This window comes from Carassius gibelio, chromosome A1 (assembly GCF_023724105.1).
Source record: "Carassius gibelio isolate Cgi1373 ecotype wild population from Czech Republic chromosome A1, carGib1.2-hapl.c, whole genome shotgun sequence".
Taxonomy (NCBI): Eukaryota; Metazoa; Chordata; class Actinopteri; order Cypriniformes; family Cyprinidae; genus Carassius; species Carassius gibelio.
This window is the reverse complement of record NC_068371.1, coordinates 4,810,465-4,825,054: the sequence shown is the minus strand read 5'-3', so window position 1 is coordinate 4,825,054 and position 14,590 is coordinate 4,810,465. Positions and strand designations below refer to the sequence as shown.

Below are 14,590 nucleotides of genomic sequence, written 5' to 3'. Positions count from 1 at the left end.
GATTTTTTGGTTCATCTTTCCAACCAGAACACTTCAGCCACTGCCTATCAACCACTTAGAACACTCACTGCTTAACTACCATAATTCTGTCACATCAACTCTTTGAATTTTAGCATGGTAATATACATGGCAATGTTATTGGAGTTTGGTTGAATAGATGTGCTACGCTGCTGCTGCAGCAGAGCAAATACATATAGACTTACTACTGCTAAGACATCCACAGGTATGCTGCTGTGAGCATGTAAGAAATACTGCTGCTGCACGTATAACACACATGAAACTCCTCCGTAGCAGATCTATACAGGTGGAGCTGGGGAAGGTGGAGGGCATTAGCCAAGTATTTGAACATTGAGCAGCAAGCTCATTGGCTGCTGATGGGAAAAGAAACCAGTAAGCTGCACCATCTAGAGTTTCATGACAGAACTTTGTATTACAATGCACTGTCGGAAAAATTAACTAGCTAGTGACGACTGTTTTCTGATACAATAGTAACTTTATTGTATTGTCATTTGAACCACATTGATTAAAAAATAACTGCCGTAGATAACATATGCACATGCATGCTTCAAAAAATAGTCATTAGCATGACAAGCTAAATTGAGACCAGAAGTTCACCTGTCATACTAAAATGAAAAACAGGATGAGAGTTGTAGTTTCAACCATACAACTTTACGATGTTGTTTGCGAATGTTTGTTGGAACTTTGGTTTTGGGAAACACAGAATCGTAGAGCTATGATGCTATCGATGAACTTGCATCCACAGTTCTATGGTCAATATTGGGATTGTTGATGTTTTATGCGGGATTTATGGGTCCACCTTTTTGTATTTCTTATAATGTTACGTTTCTACCACAGTCAGGCTGACTCCGCCTCCCCTGAGGTGTCAATCATAACTCGTAAGGACAACCCTTTCCTGAATCCTGAAAAAGACAGAGGAAAAGAGAGGGATGAGGAAGATAAGAAAGAGGTAGAGGTGAAGATAGTTGTCCCAAACCCACACAAAGATGATCTAGCAAGAAGGCGGACTGGGGGAGGGCCACGCCCTCCCAAAGATGCTCATCAGTCATTGGTCCAGACTTCCATCACTCAGTCAGACCTGGAGACATGGCAGAGACTCAAGATTAATACAGATAGCAGGTGCCTCGAAACAAACACACACTTTGCTCACACTTCTGCTCTGTATACACACATTTGAGCACAGTATCAAAAATGAACACTTATTGAGCACAGATTAATTTTACTGATTTACTGGTCCTTTGGCTGGTAACTTTATTAGGAGCCGTATTATTCATTGAATTTATTGAATTTTAAAGACTGATCCTGGAAGTAACTGAAAATCTGGAAGAAAACAATAACTAAATAATCCAATTGTTATAGGGACATTTTTGTTTTTAAAAATGCTAAATACATCTTTTAGGTTGGTAAAACATATTTCTAATATGATTTTTTTTTTTTAATCTTTGAATTCTATTTAAATAATTAAATATTTAGAAACACTTGCTAATTGCATGTGTGGCAGAAAGGTAATGCCATTCCTCCTGCTTAGCTCAGTGTATCCTTCGTACTGATCTACAGTGAGTCTGACTCCACCGGTGCTGAAGTGTCAATCATAACCCGCAAGGACAACCCCTTCCTGACCTCTGAGAAAGACAGTGAGTGTAAGCAGGAGAATAAGGAGGGAACAGACAGAGAGAAAGGGGCGAGGGTGGTGATGCCTGATGTAAAGACAGACGACCTGGCCAGAAGGCGGGGCAAAAATGGGCCTGTCCCACAGAGGGACCCCTGTCAGTCATTGGCTCAAACTACCATCAATCAGTCGGACCTGGAGAAATGGCAGAGGCTCAAGATGAATACAGAGAGCAGGTGCCTGACCTTTACCTTTGACCCTGACCTAACATGACATACGCACACAGAGGTTTCACACTGAGCTTCTCTAATCAAATTTGATGTTTTATGTATTTTTAACACATAAAAGATATGACACACCAGTTTCTGAAATTAAGTTAATTGTCAAAGAAAATAAACTTTTTTCTGGTATGTCCTAACCAGACATGATGTAATAAAGCAACAGGCAATAGATTTTCCCCATGTTAATTCTATCCATTAGTATGCTATATGATAGAGAAGGGGTTATAATAATTTTTTTAAATGTTATTTTATTTTTAATCTTGCTTTGCAGACTGTGTTGTCAACCTTAGAAAATGCTGTTCAAAATAAACTGTAGTTCACATGTTTGGGATCTGTCAGTGTAGACAGACAAATTACTTGCCACTGAAAAAGTAATACAACTGGTTTAGACGCAGTGTGAGCTTAAAATATATTTAAATCCATCAAAGCTTACAGCCAATAAGCTTGGTCTGAGTGTTGCGTAATAGGGCTCTGTCTCGTTACGCTGTTGTGGTGATGTTTGTTAAAGTGGGCCTTTGTGAGTCTCTAAATTCTTTTAGCAGAGGAAGCCCCTCTCTAGCATACAGACGTCACCAAGGCAACTATTGAAAGCAAGAGATGCTCACAGAGAATGAGGGAGGAGAGCATGTGAGTGTTAGACCACAAACTAAACTGTTGTAGAAGAGCCAGGGCTGTGTGTGTCATTCCTTCAGTGTAGTAATTTCCCTTTTGTATGTTTAAAAAGGCCATGCTTGCATCAGCATCTATAGGAAATCACACAAATTCCCATCCAGATATCCATGACAATTCTCTTCATGTCATTGACTTGACAGGGTCTTTCTGTACTAGTATTTTTTCAGTTTTCATAATTTCTTTCCCTCTGCTCCTCTAATTCTTCTTTCTTTCTCTTCTTTACTTACTTGTGTCATGTATGTGTGTGCGTGTGAACAGCGATGACCCTATTGTCCCTCTGTGTCAGACGTGTCTTGAGAAAGGCTGCCACTCTGTTGCCTCCAAGACGAAGGTTGCCAAGAATGACCTGGCCAGTTGCCAAGAACGTTCCTCCGGTGAACGGAGGCGTTTTGTGACTTTTGGGGGTGTGACAGAGATGGAAAGTACTTCCTGGAAAGAGGAAGAGGATGAGGAAGGGGAAGAGGGACAGGGGGATGAGGCAGGGAAGCTTCGATATCTCCTCTCGATGGCACCTGTTGCTGTGCCCACCATAGGGCTGGGCTCCAGGCTGACAAAGAGAGCAGCTGGCAGGTAGGAGAGAAAGAAAGAAAGAAAGAAAGGCAGGAGGAGAAGGATAGATGCATAAATACATGCACATTCAAATACATCAGACCAAAATGTGCACATTTTTATTTTATTGTTTACCTGAGGGTCATTGAAAATATAGTAGTATAATATATATTGCAAAATAATATTAATTATACAGTAATATATAATACACATATATTACAACAGTCATAATATAATTTCTGATAACAATTTTTCAGCACAACCGTTAGTAATTTTGCTACTTTAAGACTTGTGTAAATTTTGCGTTTGAAAATGAATAAGTATCGAATATGTTATAATATAAAAAGTAAAATATATTCAAAATTTTTTTTTTAATTATATAAAAATAAATGATGAATATTTTACATAAATGATATTATTTTATAAATTATGTAAAATAAAAAAAGGTAATTATGAGATAAAGATTAAAATGAAATAAAAAAATAAATTCTAAGATATAGCATAAATTTGTATTTAAAATACAAATTTGCTTATTGTTTATTTTATTCCAACTTGATTACAATTATTTTTTGCCTGGTGCTTAAACTGTGTTCATGCCATGTTGGAAATACCCTAACTGAGATTCTAACAAAAAAAATAAAAATAAAATAAATTCACGTCCTCATATTTACAACTTATAAACTCAACTTTTGTGTGAGCGCTGACTCGTACCATATGACTTCCATGGCATTATGCAGAAACACTCAAAATGGCAATGGTTTCAGCTGTAAAATGTAGTTTAGCAGTTAATTTAGAGTTATTCAACAGTAGTCAATCAAAGCAATTGCTATAATTCACTGTTGTTAATGTCTTAATGATGCAAGAATAATCTAAAAGCAAACGAAAGACGAAGTTTGATACCGCTAGCACAGAGTTGAGTAAATATGTTCCACTAAAATATGAGTTTATTAATGGTTAATTTGCATAATGACTTATTCTATTGTGGCTTTGTATATTGTTTGTTTACACACATTCATTTTGGTGTTAATAGTGTTGACATGGAAAAGCATAATTCTGAGTTTGTGACCAGCTTCAAGTAACATCCCAGTGGTCATCTAGTATTTACAGTCATTGTGAAATGGCATGAACACAGCATTAGTTTGTGTCCTATTTCGTTGTTTACTTCACAATATGACCCCTTTTAGACAAGGCTCTTTTTTTTTTAGAATCTCTCAGTATTCGTGTTGTGAAGTAGTCTACTGACGGACTTTTACGAACACTGCTTATTGAGGACTGGAGTTTTGTTTATCAAATGGTCTGAACTGAATGTTGGAGTTTGAAAATGTGTGTAGTGATCTTAGCAGTGATGCTGCATTTATAGGGCATGTTGGTTTCATCTCACTGGAGTTTATGAATCTAGAGGACAGGTGCATTAAAAGACTGTTAGCATGATGCTAACAACTGTGGCACCACTGAATGCTGCTTAAAACTTTTGTTATTTAGGAGAAGAGCAATTGGGTTTCAGGCTGTTTGCATGACCCCTAGCATCTGTAGCATCCCTGAATGATGCTAAAATTGTGCTTTTTGCGCTGTTTAGGAAAGAACTTAGCTGTGAATGCCTGACTGTTGGTTTGTACTGAAATATCTGACTGTCTGACTGTGAAGAAACAAGAGAGAAAAAAATAGATGAAATATGCGTTTGTGCTTGTGCATGAAAGTAATAAAATGTGTTTTGTAGTTTTGAGTAACTGCACTGCAGTTGCTTTGGCTCCCACTGGACTGCATCTTTTCTTGCCTGTCTCTGCATTCGCTGTCCTTCCCCCTCATTTTTTTTTTTTTGTTCTTTTTCTGTCTCTGACTCATTGTTTCTCTCTTTCCTTCCACTCCAAATACATTATGAACTAACTTGAACAGTGGAGATGCAAACCCTGAGCCTGCTCCTATCATGCCCCCTGAACCTCCGAACCCTTTCATGTTTGACCTTAAACGGCCTTTGACCTCCACCGAGCACAGGGTGCTGGAAGAGGAACTGGCTGAGAAAGTGAAGGATGAGAGGGAGGATGATGAAGAGGATGAAGAAGAAGAGAGGAAACCGGATGTAGAAAAGGATGACATGCTAGCTCGTAGAAAAGGAGCGTTTCAGAAGCCAGCTAATGGGACTTCACATAACCGATTCCTCCCGCAGCCGGGTTCAAAGAGAGACGGTGCTACAGTGGCTTCCTTAGCCCAGAAAGGAAGTATTCAGATGGGCACGAGTGGAGACAGAGACTTCCAATACCTGGAAAGAAACATTAAGACAAAGAGAACCAAGATTGGACAGAGGTGGGACAAGAAAGACTAAGTCTGTCATTTATTTTTGTTGATAATGTGTGAGTCTAACATGCTATGTGTTGTGGTGAAATAAACGAGGCACAGAGTCATTTATAGAAACCATAATGCTTGGGCCAGTAAACAACCTCCCAGTTTGCAATAGCAACCACTCAGAACACCGTAGCAATGAGCTAACAATCACTCGAAACATCTTACAGAACCGTTTATGTTTTGTTCCTTGAGAAGTGAATGTATGTGTGCATTAGTTTTTAACCTGTTTGCATTACTTAGAGAGTATTGCACAAACTGAGTTTCTTTTGTCAGGTTCGTTATCAGCATATGCTGTTTTTGACAGAAATGAACCAGTCGACCAAGTACCAAAGACACCCGTTCCAGTTGCTGTAGTACCAGAAAAGTGCCCTGACATCGTACGTTTGTCTGCAACTAACACCAATCGCCCTGGCATGTACACTGATGATGAGGAATGTGGGGATTTTCAGAAGGATGACATGCTTGCTCAAAGGACTGGATCTTACCAAAAGTCAAGTGCAGGACAGGATTTGAATGCCTTTTTGCCCAAACCTGTTGCTGTGAAACATAAAATCACCCCTGTCGGTGGATCGCAGTCACACGTCAAGCCTAGAGAGCAAGAGACAGCCCCATCTCTGGACAGGTTAGGATCCTCTGGGAATGAAGCGCTCGCCTGTGAATGCTCTGAATGCTGCTTTTGTGGTGTCCAGCAAAGGAGAATTATTAGCATGGGCCTTTTTAGATATGGTTTTGAGCTTGCTGTGTGCAGGTTGGTTTTCAGAGTACAGAGAAGAGATGGATGTCATGTGCATCAATGATTTTTGGTGTTTATTGCCTGTTTAATAATATGTGTGACTGACTTGGAGTTTCTTCACTGAATAATTCTCCTTGTTTCTAGTCTTTTGTTGATTTATAACTCTCTCTGTCTCTCTCTCTTTCTCTCTCAGTTGTAATGCATTTTTGACACCCCTAATAAATCTTTCAGCCTTTTAATTTTTGTTCACTCTGTTCTTTGCACTTGTTTTCTCTGGCGATTTGTGTTTTGTGGTCAGAGAGCAGAGCCTCAGCCTCCCTTTCACAGCCTTGCTTTGCTTTAGTAACCATGGCAACTTTCTCAGCTTCGCCCTTAGCTCTGTGGCCCCGCCCCCAAGAGATGCTGAGGACACGCCTAGGAAGTGCCCTCAGATGATGGACAGGCAGGAGGCGGGCTCTGTGGGTGTGGTGGGACATGAAAGTCTTATTAAAGATGAGCCTATTACCAAAAGCCCCTCCCCCAAACCTCACCAACCCTCACGTCGCCCCCTTTGGCAGGAAGATGATGATCTCCCCCCAATGTGAGAAAGCACTTTCAGGACCAATTTATTACTTTTGAAAGCGCTCTGACTGAAATGTATTTTTGTATTTCTGCATGGAAAGAGATTGTGTCTCATGCCTGTATCATTGTTTCACTTTACTTCACTGATTGGTTTGGTGCAATGGTTATCCTTAGAGGTGCTGTAAGGGGCTTTATTATTAAAAAGTTGTCATTTCATTTTAAGAGCTGACTGAATATTACTTACAGCTCCAAGTCTATATAAAATGCTTTTGACAACCCACTTTACTGACATGCTTTCTGACATGAACACACACACACACACACACACACAAAATTATGTCTGCAAAGCTAAAAAATTACATTGCACAGTAGCTAGAAACTATATCAACACCTATCTAGTATAGTGAGGCAACCTTTTATTTTGAAGGGTAATAATTAACAACAACAAAAAAAGGTCTAAAGTAAGTGTACTATGATGTTATGTTTAACCATTTTGTTCTTTAAAGCTCAACTTTATTTATATTGTTTGTTTTTTTAATCCATTAATGTTCTAGATTCAGAGCTACTAGTGTTTCTGAAACGGAGTAAGTTTTTTTCCTTCCTTTCTTTCTGTCTTCTTACTGTCGCTGCAGAACTGAGCAGTTGCATGTACAGCCAACACAAGCATTCAGTGGTGCCTCTATTCACATTGAAATACAACCATTTTAATTGTCATCTAAATTCTCTCTTGTACTTTATGCATGCATATTCAAAAGCTGAGCAGTCAAAAGCCTGTAGCTACACATGCATGCAACATGTGTTTGAATCTTTCTCATGGTTTGCTGCGGTGGATGCTTTTGCTGCCTGGAGAAAATTCACACACACACACACACACACACACACAGATTTACTTACTTCCATAACCTCAATCCACTACAGCACACCCAGTTTTATTAAAGGAACAGTTAAACCAAAAATAAAATTCTGTCATAATTTGCTTGTCATGTTGTTCTAAATCTATATGACTGGATGAAGGGAAATAATAACAATGTGCTGATCGCTCTTTTCCATGCATTTACAATTCATTCGAGTTTACAAGCTTCAAAAGGATGCAAATATGACGTGTACATATTTAACATTTTATGAAGTCATACAATAGCTTTATATATGAAACTGACTGAAACTGAAAATCAGTTTTCATGTCAGTTTTGTGAGCTGGGTTGAAATAGATATATCAGATTTAGTCAAATTGAATGTGGTATGATAATATGGGTTTTGAACAACATGAGCAATTAAGAAATGATGTCGTCATATACTGTATGTAAATCTGCTTTTTCTTGTACATGTTCTGTTTGTATTGCTCATGGTTCTTATAACCACGTGTTGTTCTTCCACTAACAGTTCTTCCTCTTTTCATTCCTTGTTAACATCATAATAACATTTTATAATTGTTGTTTTCGTGTCTTCAGGTCAGAGGAAGGGATGTAGTGTTATTTTTGCTCTGGCTGTGATTGCACCTTTCCTTCTTCAGCTAAAAGCATTGCAGCACTTGTAAAGATGTCTGCTTTTGTTTGTTACTTAAAGGAGTGTGAGCTTGATTGACATGCGTGATGAAGAGGATGAGCTGGCCTACCTTCAGCCGCACAGCCAATCACGACATGAGCACCTACACAACCAGTACAACAAACTCCGAGAGGAGGAGGACCAGTGGCAGGACGTGAGTCATACAAACCCACACAAACACATGTTTAATGAGCTCACATGCATAAGTATCTACATTTTCTGGCTTCTGTGTTTAGGACTTGGCTCGCTGGAAGAATCGGAGGCGAAGTGCATCTCAAGATTTGATCAAGAAGGAAGAAGAGAGGAAGATGATGGAGAAGCTAATGTCAACAGATGGAGGACCCGGCCATCGCCGGAAGAGCATCAAGACATACAGAGAAATCGTTGAGGAGAAGTGAGACACAAATTGAACTCTACAACCTCCAGATTTTGGAGGGGTTTAGTGAATATGAAGTGTTGGTATTTTAAAACAGCCCGCATAAGTGACTTTTTAGTAGAACCGTCTTTTCAAGGGTCAATGACATGATGCTCTTTTTTTTTTTCGCCTGTTCAATAATTTATATATATATATATATATATATATATATATATATATATATATATATATATATAAAACATCAGTGGTTTGACCAGATTAGCATGGATTAAAATTAATTTAGATTATGAATTTTTATTTTAAAAATGTCAGGGTAATACAACTATCCAGATATCATAATGAAGAAAAAAAAAGCCTAATTAATTACACTACTGTTTAAAAGTTACGGGTCATTAGGAGTTGTTTTTGTTTTTTGTAAAGAGGTAAATACCGTATTTTACGGACTATATGTCACACCTGAGTATAAGTCGCATCAGTCCAAAAATACGTCATGATGAGGAAAAAAACATATATAAGCCGCACTGGACTATAAATCGCATTTATTTAGAACCAAGAACCAAGAGAAAGCATTACCGTCTACAGCCACGAGAGGGCGCTCTATGTCTTCAGTGTAGACTACAGGAGAACTGAGCAGCATAGAGCGCCCTCTCGTGGCTGTAGAAGGTAATGTTTTCTCTCGGTTCATGTCAAATTAATTTTGATAAATAAGTCGCAGGACCAGCCAAACTATGAAAAAAAGTGCGACATATAGTCCGGAAAATAAGGTACTTGTATTCAGCGAGGACATTAAAAATGACAGTAAAGATCATTAGAAATACGTTTTGAGAAATATTTCCGAAACCTTTTTATATAAATATCATGAATATTTGTCACTTGATTTTCTATTGATTGTCTGTCAGAGAACGTAGGGAACAGGAGCTACATGAAGAATACTGTAAGGCCTCCACTCCAGAAGAAAAGGCAGCTGTGCTTCAACGCTATGCTCTCCGTTTCACCATCAGTGATGCCATACTGGAGAAACTCCAGCTCCCCAAGCTGCCTTCTGCGGCTTCACCGATGCACACGTCACCTCTCCATCAGCCCGAGAAGAAGCTGACATGCACCGCCTTAGCAGAAGCAGAGGATGTAGAGCCTGAACTAACTACCCAAACACACCACAGTGTCCATGTGGACCAGAAGACTGCAGAAAAACAGGCACAGGCACAGCCCGAAACCCCCGAGCCATCATCTGATGAGACCACAAACGCTCCAAAAGTCCTGTCAGTGCCTACACCAGTTCCTCCTGTCCCCTCAAAGCCTGTTCCCCTGATCACCCCAAAACCCTACAGCCAGCCCAAATTCAGCCAAGGCCTCCGCAAATCTATAAAGGCAAGACTATCTTACCCAGGACTATAATCTCAGTTCCCAACAACTAATAATCAGCTTAAATAAATGTGTTCTGTTTTTATTATAGAGCGATGGGCTGATACGTGTGAACGGTGACGGGACTCTGCAAGAGAGCAGAGAGAGGGACGATAAAGATTCTGTGTCGTGTCCTCAAGTCGACTTATCTTCCTCACCTCCAAATCCAGTTACTCAAAGTCAACTTAATGAGGAGCTTATTGCTTTAGAAGCCTCAGACCTCCAGCAAAGCTCACAGACGTCCGTTTCTGACCAGGAGAAAGAAGCCGGAAAGAAGGAAAAAGAGTGTTCTCTTAGTCCTGAGGAAGAGAAAAGCAAAGACATCTCAACTACACCGTCGCTGTCAGAACCAGAAGGTTGAGGATTATAATATTAAATTATAGTTTGTAATATTCAGCGGTCATATAATGAGAAATAGACATAATGACATACAATGAAGGTTTACTGTAACGTTCAGAAAGCAAAACTTCATCCTGAGTACTTTTATAATTAAAGGGACAGTTCACTCCTAAATGAAAAGAGTCATAATTCACCCACCCTCTGTAAACTGTATGCATTTCTTTCTTCTGTGGAACATAAAAGAAGATATTTAGAGGAATTTCACAGTGTTTTTCTCCATACAGTGGAAGTCAATGGGCACCAATCATTTTTGGTTCCCAACATTCTTCCACAGAACAAAGACATGCATACAGGTTTGAAATGACAAAAGGTGAACTATCACTTTAAGTAGCTAAAGTAGTTTAATACATTGAGAGTTGGCTGCCCACATTTCACATCAGCAACACTTATTTGATAATCATAAAATTTACTGTAAGTGCAAATACATGCAAATTACTAACTGAGCACAAAACAAAATGTGCTTATATGATGTAACCCATTTATAGCAGAAGAAGCATAGACTGAATGATTTTTAAATTAAATGATAGTTTCCTATTTGATTAGGAAAGCAGCCAGGGCCTGACACAGTGATGAAGCTCAACTGTGTGGTCACAACAACCATAGTGACAGAACTCACTCAGACACAGACCGTCCCAGCAAATGACACGTCCAGCACAGAGCAGGTGGGCCTTCATGTCTCTCTTTTCACTTTTTAATAAAACACATAACCTTGCACAATAATTAAAGCATCGCAAAAGAAATTAGAGGTTTGCAAACAAAAATGAAAGCATTGAGAAAAAAATAAATGTGCTTTTTGCAAACGAAAATAAATAATTGCAAAAGAGTATGAAGGTCTACATACAGAATTATTTATTTTTATTTTTCATTTGTTTTGGAGTTGGCCTTCTTCAACCCGTTTTTGGTTTGTTAGAGATCATATCACGTCCAGGTTTTCACATGCAATTTTTTTAAAAATCTGAAAGTTGTTGTTGTTTTTTACGATTTACGACATTTCATTCCATAAAAAATTATTGTTTGATTATTATTTGATTAATTTGTTACTCTTCCTGGCAAAGTTTAGTATACATAAATGCAGGTATGACGATTATAAACCATTAAGTGTATTAAAGTACGTCAATATTTCCATGTTTTTTTTTCTTTATTTGCATTTTTTTATTTCATTTTCAGGCAACTGATCGTTTTCTGACTATATATTATTCCTCACTTATTTGTAACAGATGATTTTTGTCAGCATTAATATCGTACCTTCAAAAAATGTAGGTGAATGTGTTGTTGTGTATTCTGTTTGAAACCTGCTTATGATGATTTTCTTTTTAGCTTGATTCAGACTGTAACTCATGTGACCTGAGCTCAGCTGCCGAGTCCACCACTGCTGAGCAGACTTCACACTCTCTCTCACTGACAGGTAATACAACTGTCACACTTTCCACATCCACATTTCTCTCATAATGCGATGACCGAATTAGTCCCTTCTCCACACTTCTCACACTTTTAAGTCCTTCATTTACTTCCTCTAAATCCTCTGTTGGTTTGCATTTCTTTCTGGTTGACCTTTTTCTCTTGCTTTTTGTCTCTGTCATTGACTACCCCTCTTTCGTTCGGTGTGCGTGTGTGGGTCTGTTAGAGTCCTCACATTCCTCTAGTAGCTCTAGGTTACGCTGGGAGTTCTTCGCTCCGACAGGTAAAACTGATAGATGAACTAATAGCACCATCTCCACGAACGGCAGATGATCCATCTGCTCATCTCTCGTCCGTTAGACTCCTCCTGTTGAGGTCCATCGTACAGTAAATGCTTGTCTGCTGAGGGCACTATGAGACAATACAGACTTTTAAAACTGTTTTTTAAGTGTGTAGAGGAGAGTGGGGTAAGCTGTGCCACACTAATTTAAGTTGTCATGTTTTGTAAGCACCAAATCTACACATTAGAATGATTTCTGAAGGATCATGTGACACTGAAGACTACAGTAATGATGCTGAAAATACAGTTTTGCATCACAGGAATAAATTTACTTTTACAATATATTACAATAAAAAAAAAAATATTATTTTAAATTATAATAATATTTCACAATGTTACTGATTTTACTATATTTTTTGATCAAATATATGCATCCTTGGTGAGCAGATGGGACCTAGTCATCATCAAAGGGGACAAAATTTATGTCATCGACCCCAATTATATTATATTATATTATATTATATTATATTATATTATATTATATTATATTATATTATATTATATTATATTATATTATATTATATTATATTATATTATTTAATAAATAAAAGCCGATCTTTAGCCGAATCGTTTACATAATAATACAATGACTGTTATGATATTTATTTAAAAAAAATAATACATATTATTTGCCATGTAGAAAATGTACTTGATTTACTACTATATAGTATATTATAACTAGTATATACAGTAGTAGAATGACAAAAACCTTTCACAGTTTCTTAAGGAGGAGATTGATTTTGCCCACTCACATCTTACCCCACTCTCTCCTAACTAAAGATCTTTCCTTCTAAACATACGGTCATTTTGTCCTCATCAGGCATCTGTAGCATATGTCAGCTCTCCATGACTATAGAATAGATTTATTTAGTCTGATCATTGTACAGTTGTGCACTGAAATTAATCATGTAGGAATTAAGATGCTCTGTGTTATATTGCTTTCTTTGTTGTTTTCCTGGCTATATTCACTGCTCTTAGAGAACGGATCCTCTTTCTTTGAGACGGGGGTTGCTGCAAGTCAGAGTAATGGGTCTGGCCAAGGTGAATTTTACAGAAGAAACTAACCCCTAAGCCTAACCAATCAGAAAGACTTTTATCCACCTTTTGGCACACCCACTTCTCCAGCATGCAGTTATCCCTTCTCATCTTCTTTTGGCATCTTTTTAGCTTATACCTGCTATTCATATCCATCTCAGATGACAGAGTCACAAGTGGCCAGCTAAATACAGATGTAAACAGGGTAGGGATGCCCGAATATGACAAAAATCATAATTGTTGATTATTGCCTTAAAATTGTAAGTGCTATTATTAATTATGATTATCACAATTTCCACTGAATGATATGTTTATACCATTGTTTGAAGCAACCGCATGCCATATGTTTAGATGAAAATAAACAAGCTGAAAACACTCAAACTGAAAAACTTTTATTGGTTTTCTATAGTATTAAGCCTCAAATGTTGACTATACATTGTATTAGTTTCTTCTTTAAATAATATTAATAAAAAAAAGGTTAAAATACAAATGATATAATGTGATACTAAAATTAAAACAATGGGAAAGCCCTTAAGATAACCTGTAGAAAGAAAGAAGAAAAAACAAAAACACAGTCACTCAGAATAACATGAGTGGACTCTGAACGATTCTGCTTTGAACGATGTAAATGAATTAGATTAATTGTGCAGCCTTAAAACAGGGTCCAAAATCTTTGATCGTAGCACTTGAACCACATTCGGAGGTTATCAGAAACAAATGACCACTCTGCATTTGTAGTGTGAGGTCTATAAATATGATCAAAATCTGATCAATAGTGGATACAGGAGATCTATTGGAGATGCATGGGAAATGTCAGTATTGACTGAGTGTAAACAGAGATTATGTCTCTTAATTTTTCTCAATCTCTTTGTGTCATTTTAGTGTTTTATGCTCTGTGCACCAGTTTGAGCTCCTGTGGTGTTGTCGCTTTCATTAATGTAAGAGGTTTATGAGAATATGATGAGTTTCTAAAGCCACTGTTCGCTCTTCTTTCCTTCACAGAAGGGACTGACTACTCCATGGACTGTGTAAGTACTTAAGTTGTGCCAAACTCACTCGCATTCTTCATGAAAGTCTCTTTATTTCCTCTTCCTGCATCTCTTTTCAGTCTGTTTTTCTTTTGTTCGTCACTCATTGTAAGGTTTTGGTCATTTCGGCTGCTGGAGTGCTCAGGGTGGCTTTAGGGAAACAGATTGTGTTGGATGTCTTTGCCGTTGCATTGCTTCTCGCTGATGTTTCAGTGTCTCACATCAGTAGCTAATTTTTAAGACAGTGTGTTAATTATAATACAACTAGTTAAAGAGTGTTAATGTATCTCAAAACATTTAGCATTCTG

The 14,590-nt window shown here is 37.9% G+C and overlaps 1 protein-coding gene across 4 annotated transcripts in view; it reads left to right on the top strand.

The window, feature by feature from the left end:
• Window positions 1-14,590, top strand: part of LOC127964573 (LIM and calponin homology domains-containing protein 1) — a 43,819-nt gene that overhangs the window by 20,859 nt on the left and 8,370 nt on the right. For 3 of the 4 annotated variants that reach the window (XR_008155128.1, XM_052564979.1, XM_052564911.1), the window contains exons 11-24: window positions 856-1,137; window positions 1,576-1,863; window positions 2,839-3,150; window positions 5,023-5,430; window positions 5,774-6,091; window positions 6,567-6,782; window positions 7,318-7,347; window positions 8,327-8,459; window positions 8,542-8,699; window positions 9,581-10,049; window positions 10,135-10,438; window positions 11,025-11,143; window positions 11,799-11,886; window positions 14,257-14,282. Coding sequence is in view for 3 of the 4 variants with exons in the window: in XM_052564979.1 (XP_052420939.1) it covers window positions 856-1,137; window positions 1,576-1,863; window positions 2,839-3,150; window positions 5,023-5,430; window positions 5,774-6,091; window positions 6,567-6,782; window positions 7,318-7,347; window positions 8,327-8,459; window positions 8,542-8,699; window positions 9,581-10,049; window positions 10,135-10,438; window positions 11,025-11,143; window positions 11,799-11,886; window positions 14,257-14,282 (3,151 nt within the window). In the remaining variant the exon portion in view is untranslated. Of the gene's footprint in view, window positions 1-855; window positions 1,138-1,575; window positions 1,864-2,838; window positions 3,151-5,022; window positions 5,431-5,773; window positions 6,092-6,566; window positions 6,783-7,317; window positions 7,348-8,326; window positions 8,460-8,541; window positions 8,700-9,580; window positions 10,050-10,134; window positions 10,439-11,024; window positions 11,144-11,798; window positions 11,887-12,105; window positions 12,163-14,256; window positions 14,283-14,590 lie in introns of all 4 variants that reach the window. The other variant, XM_052564845.1, reaches the window with a different exon arrangement.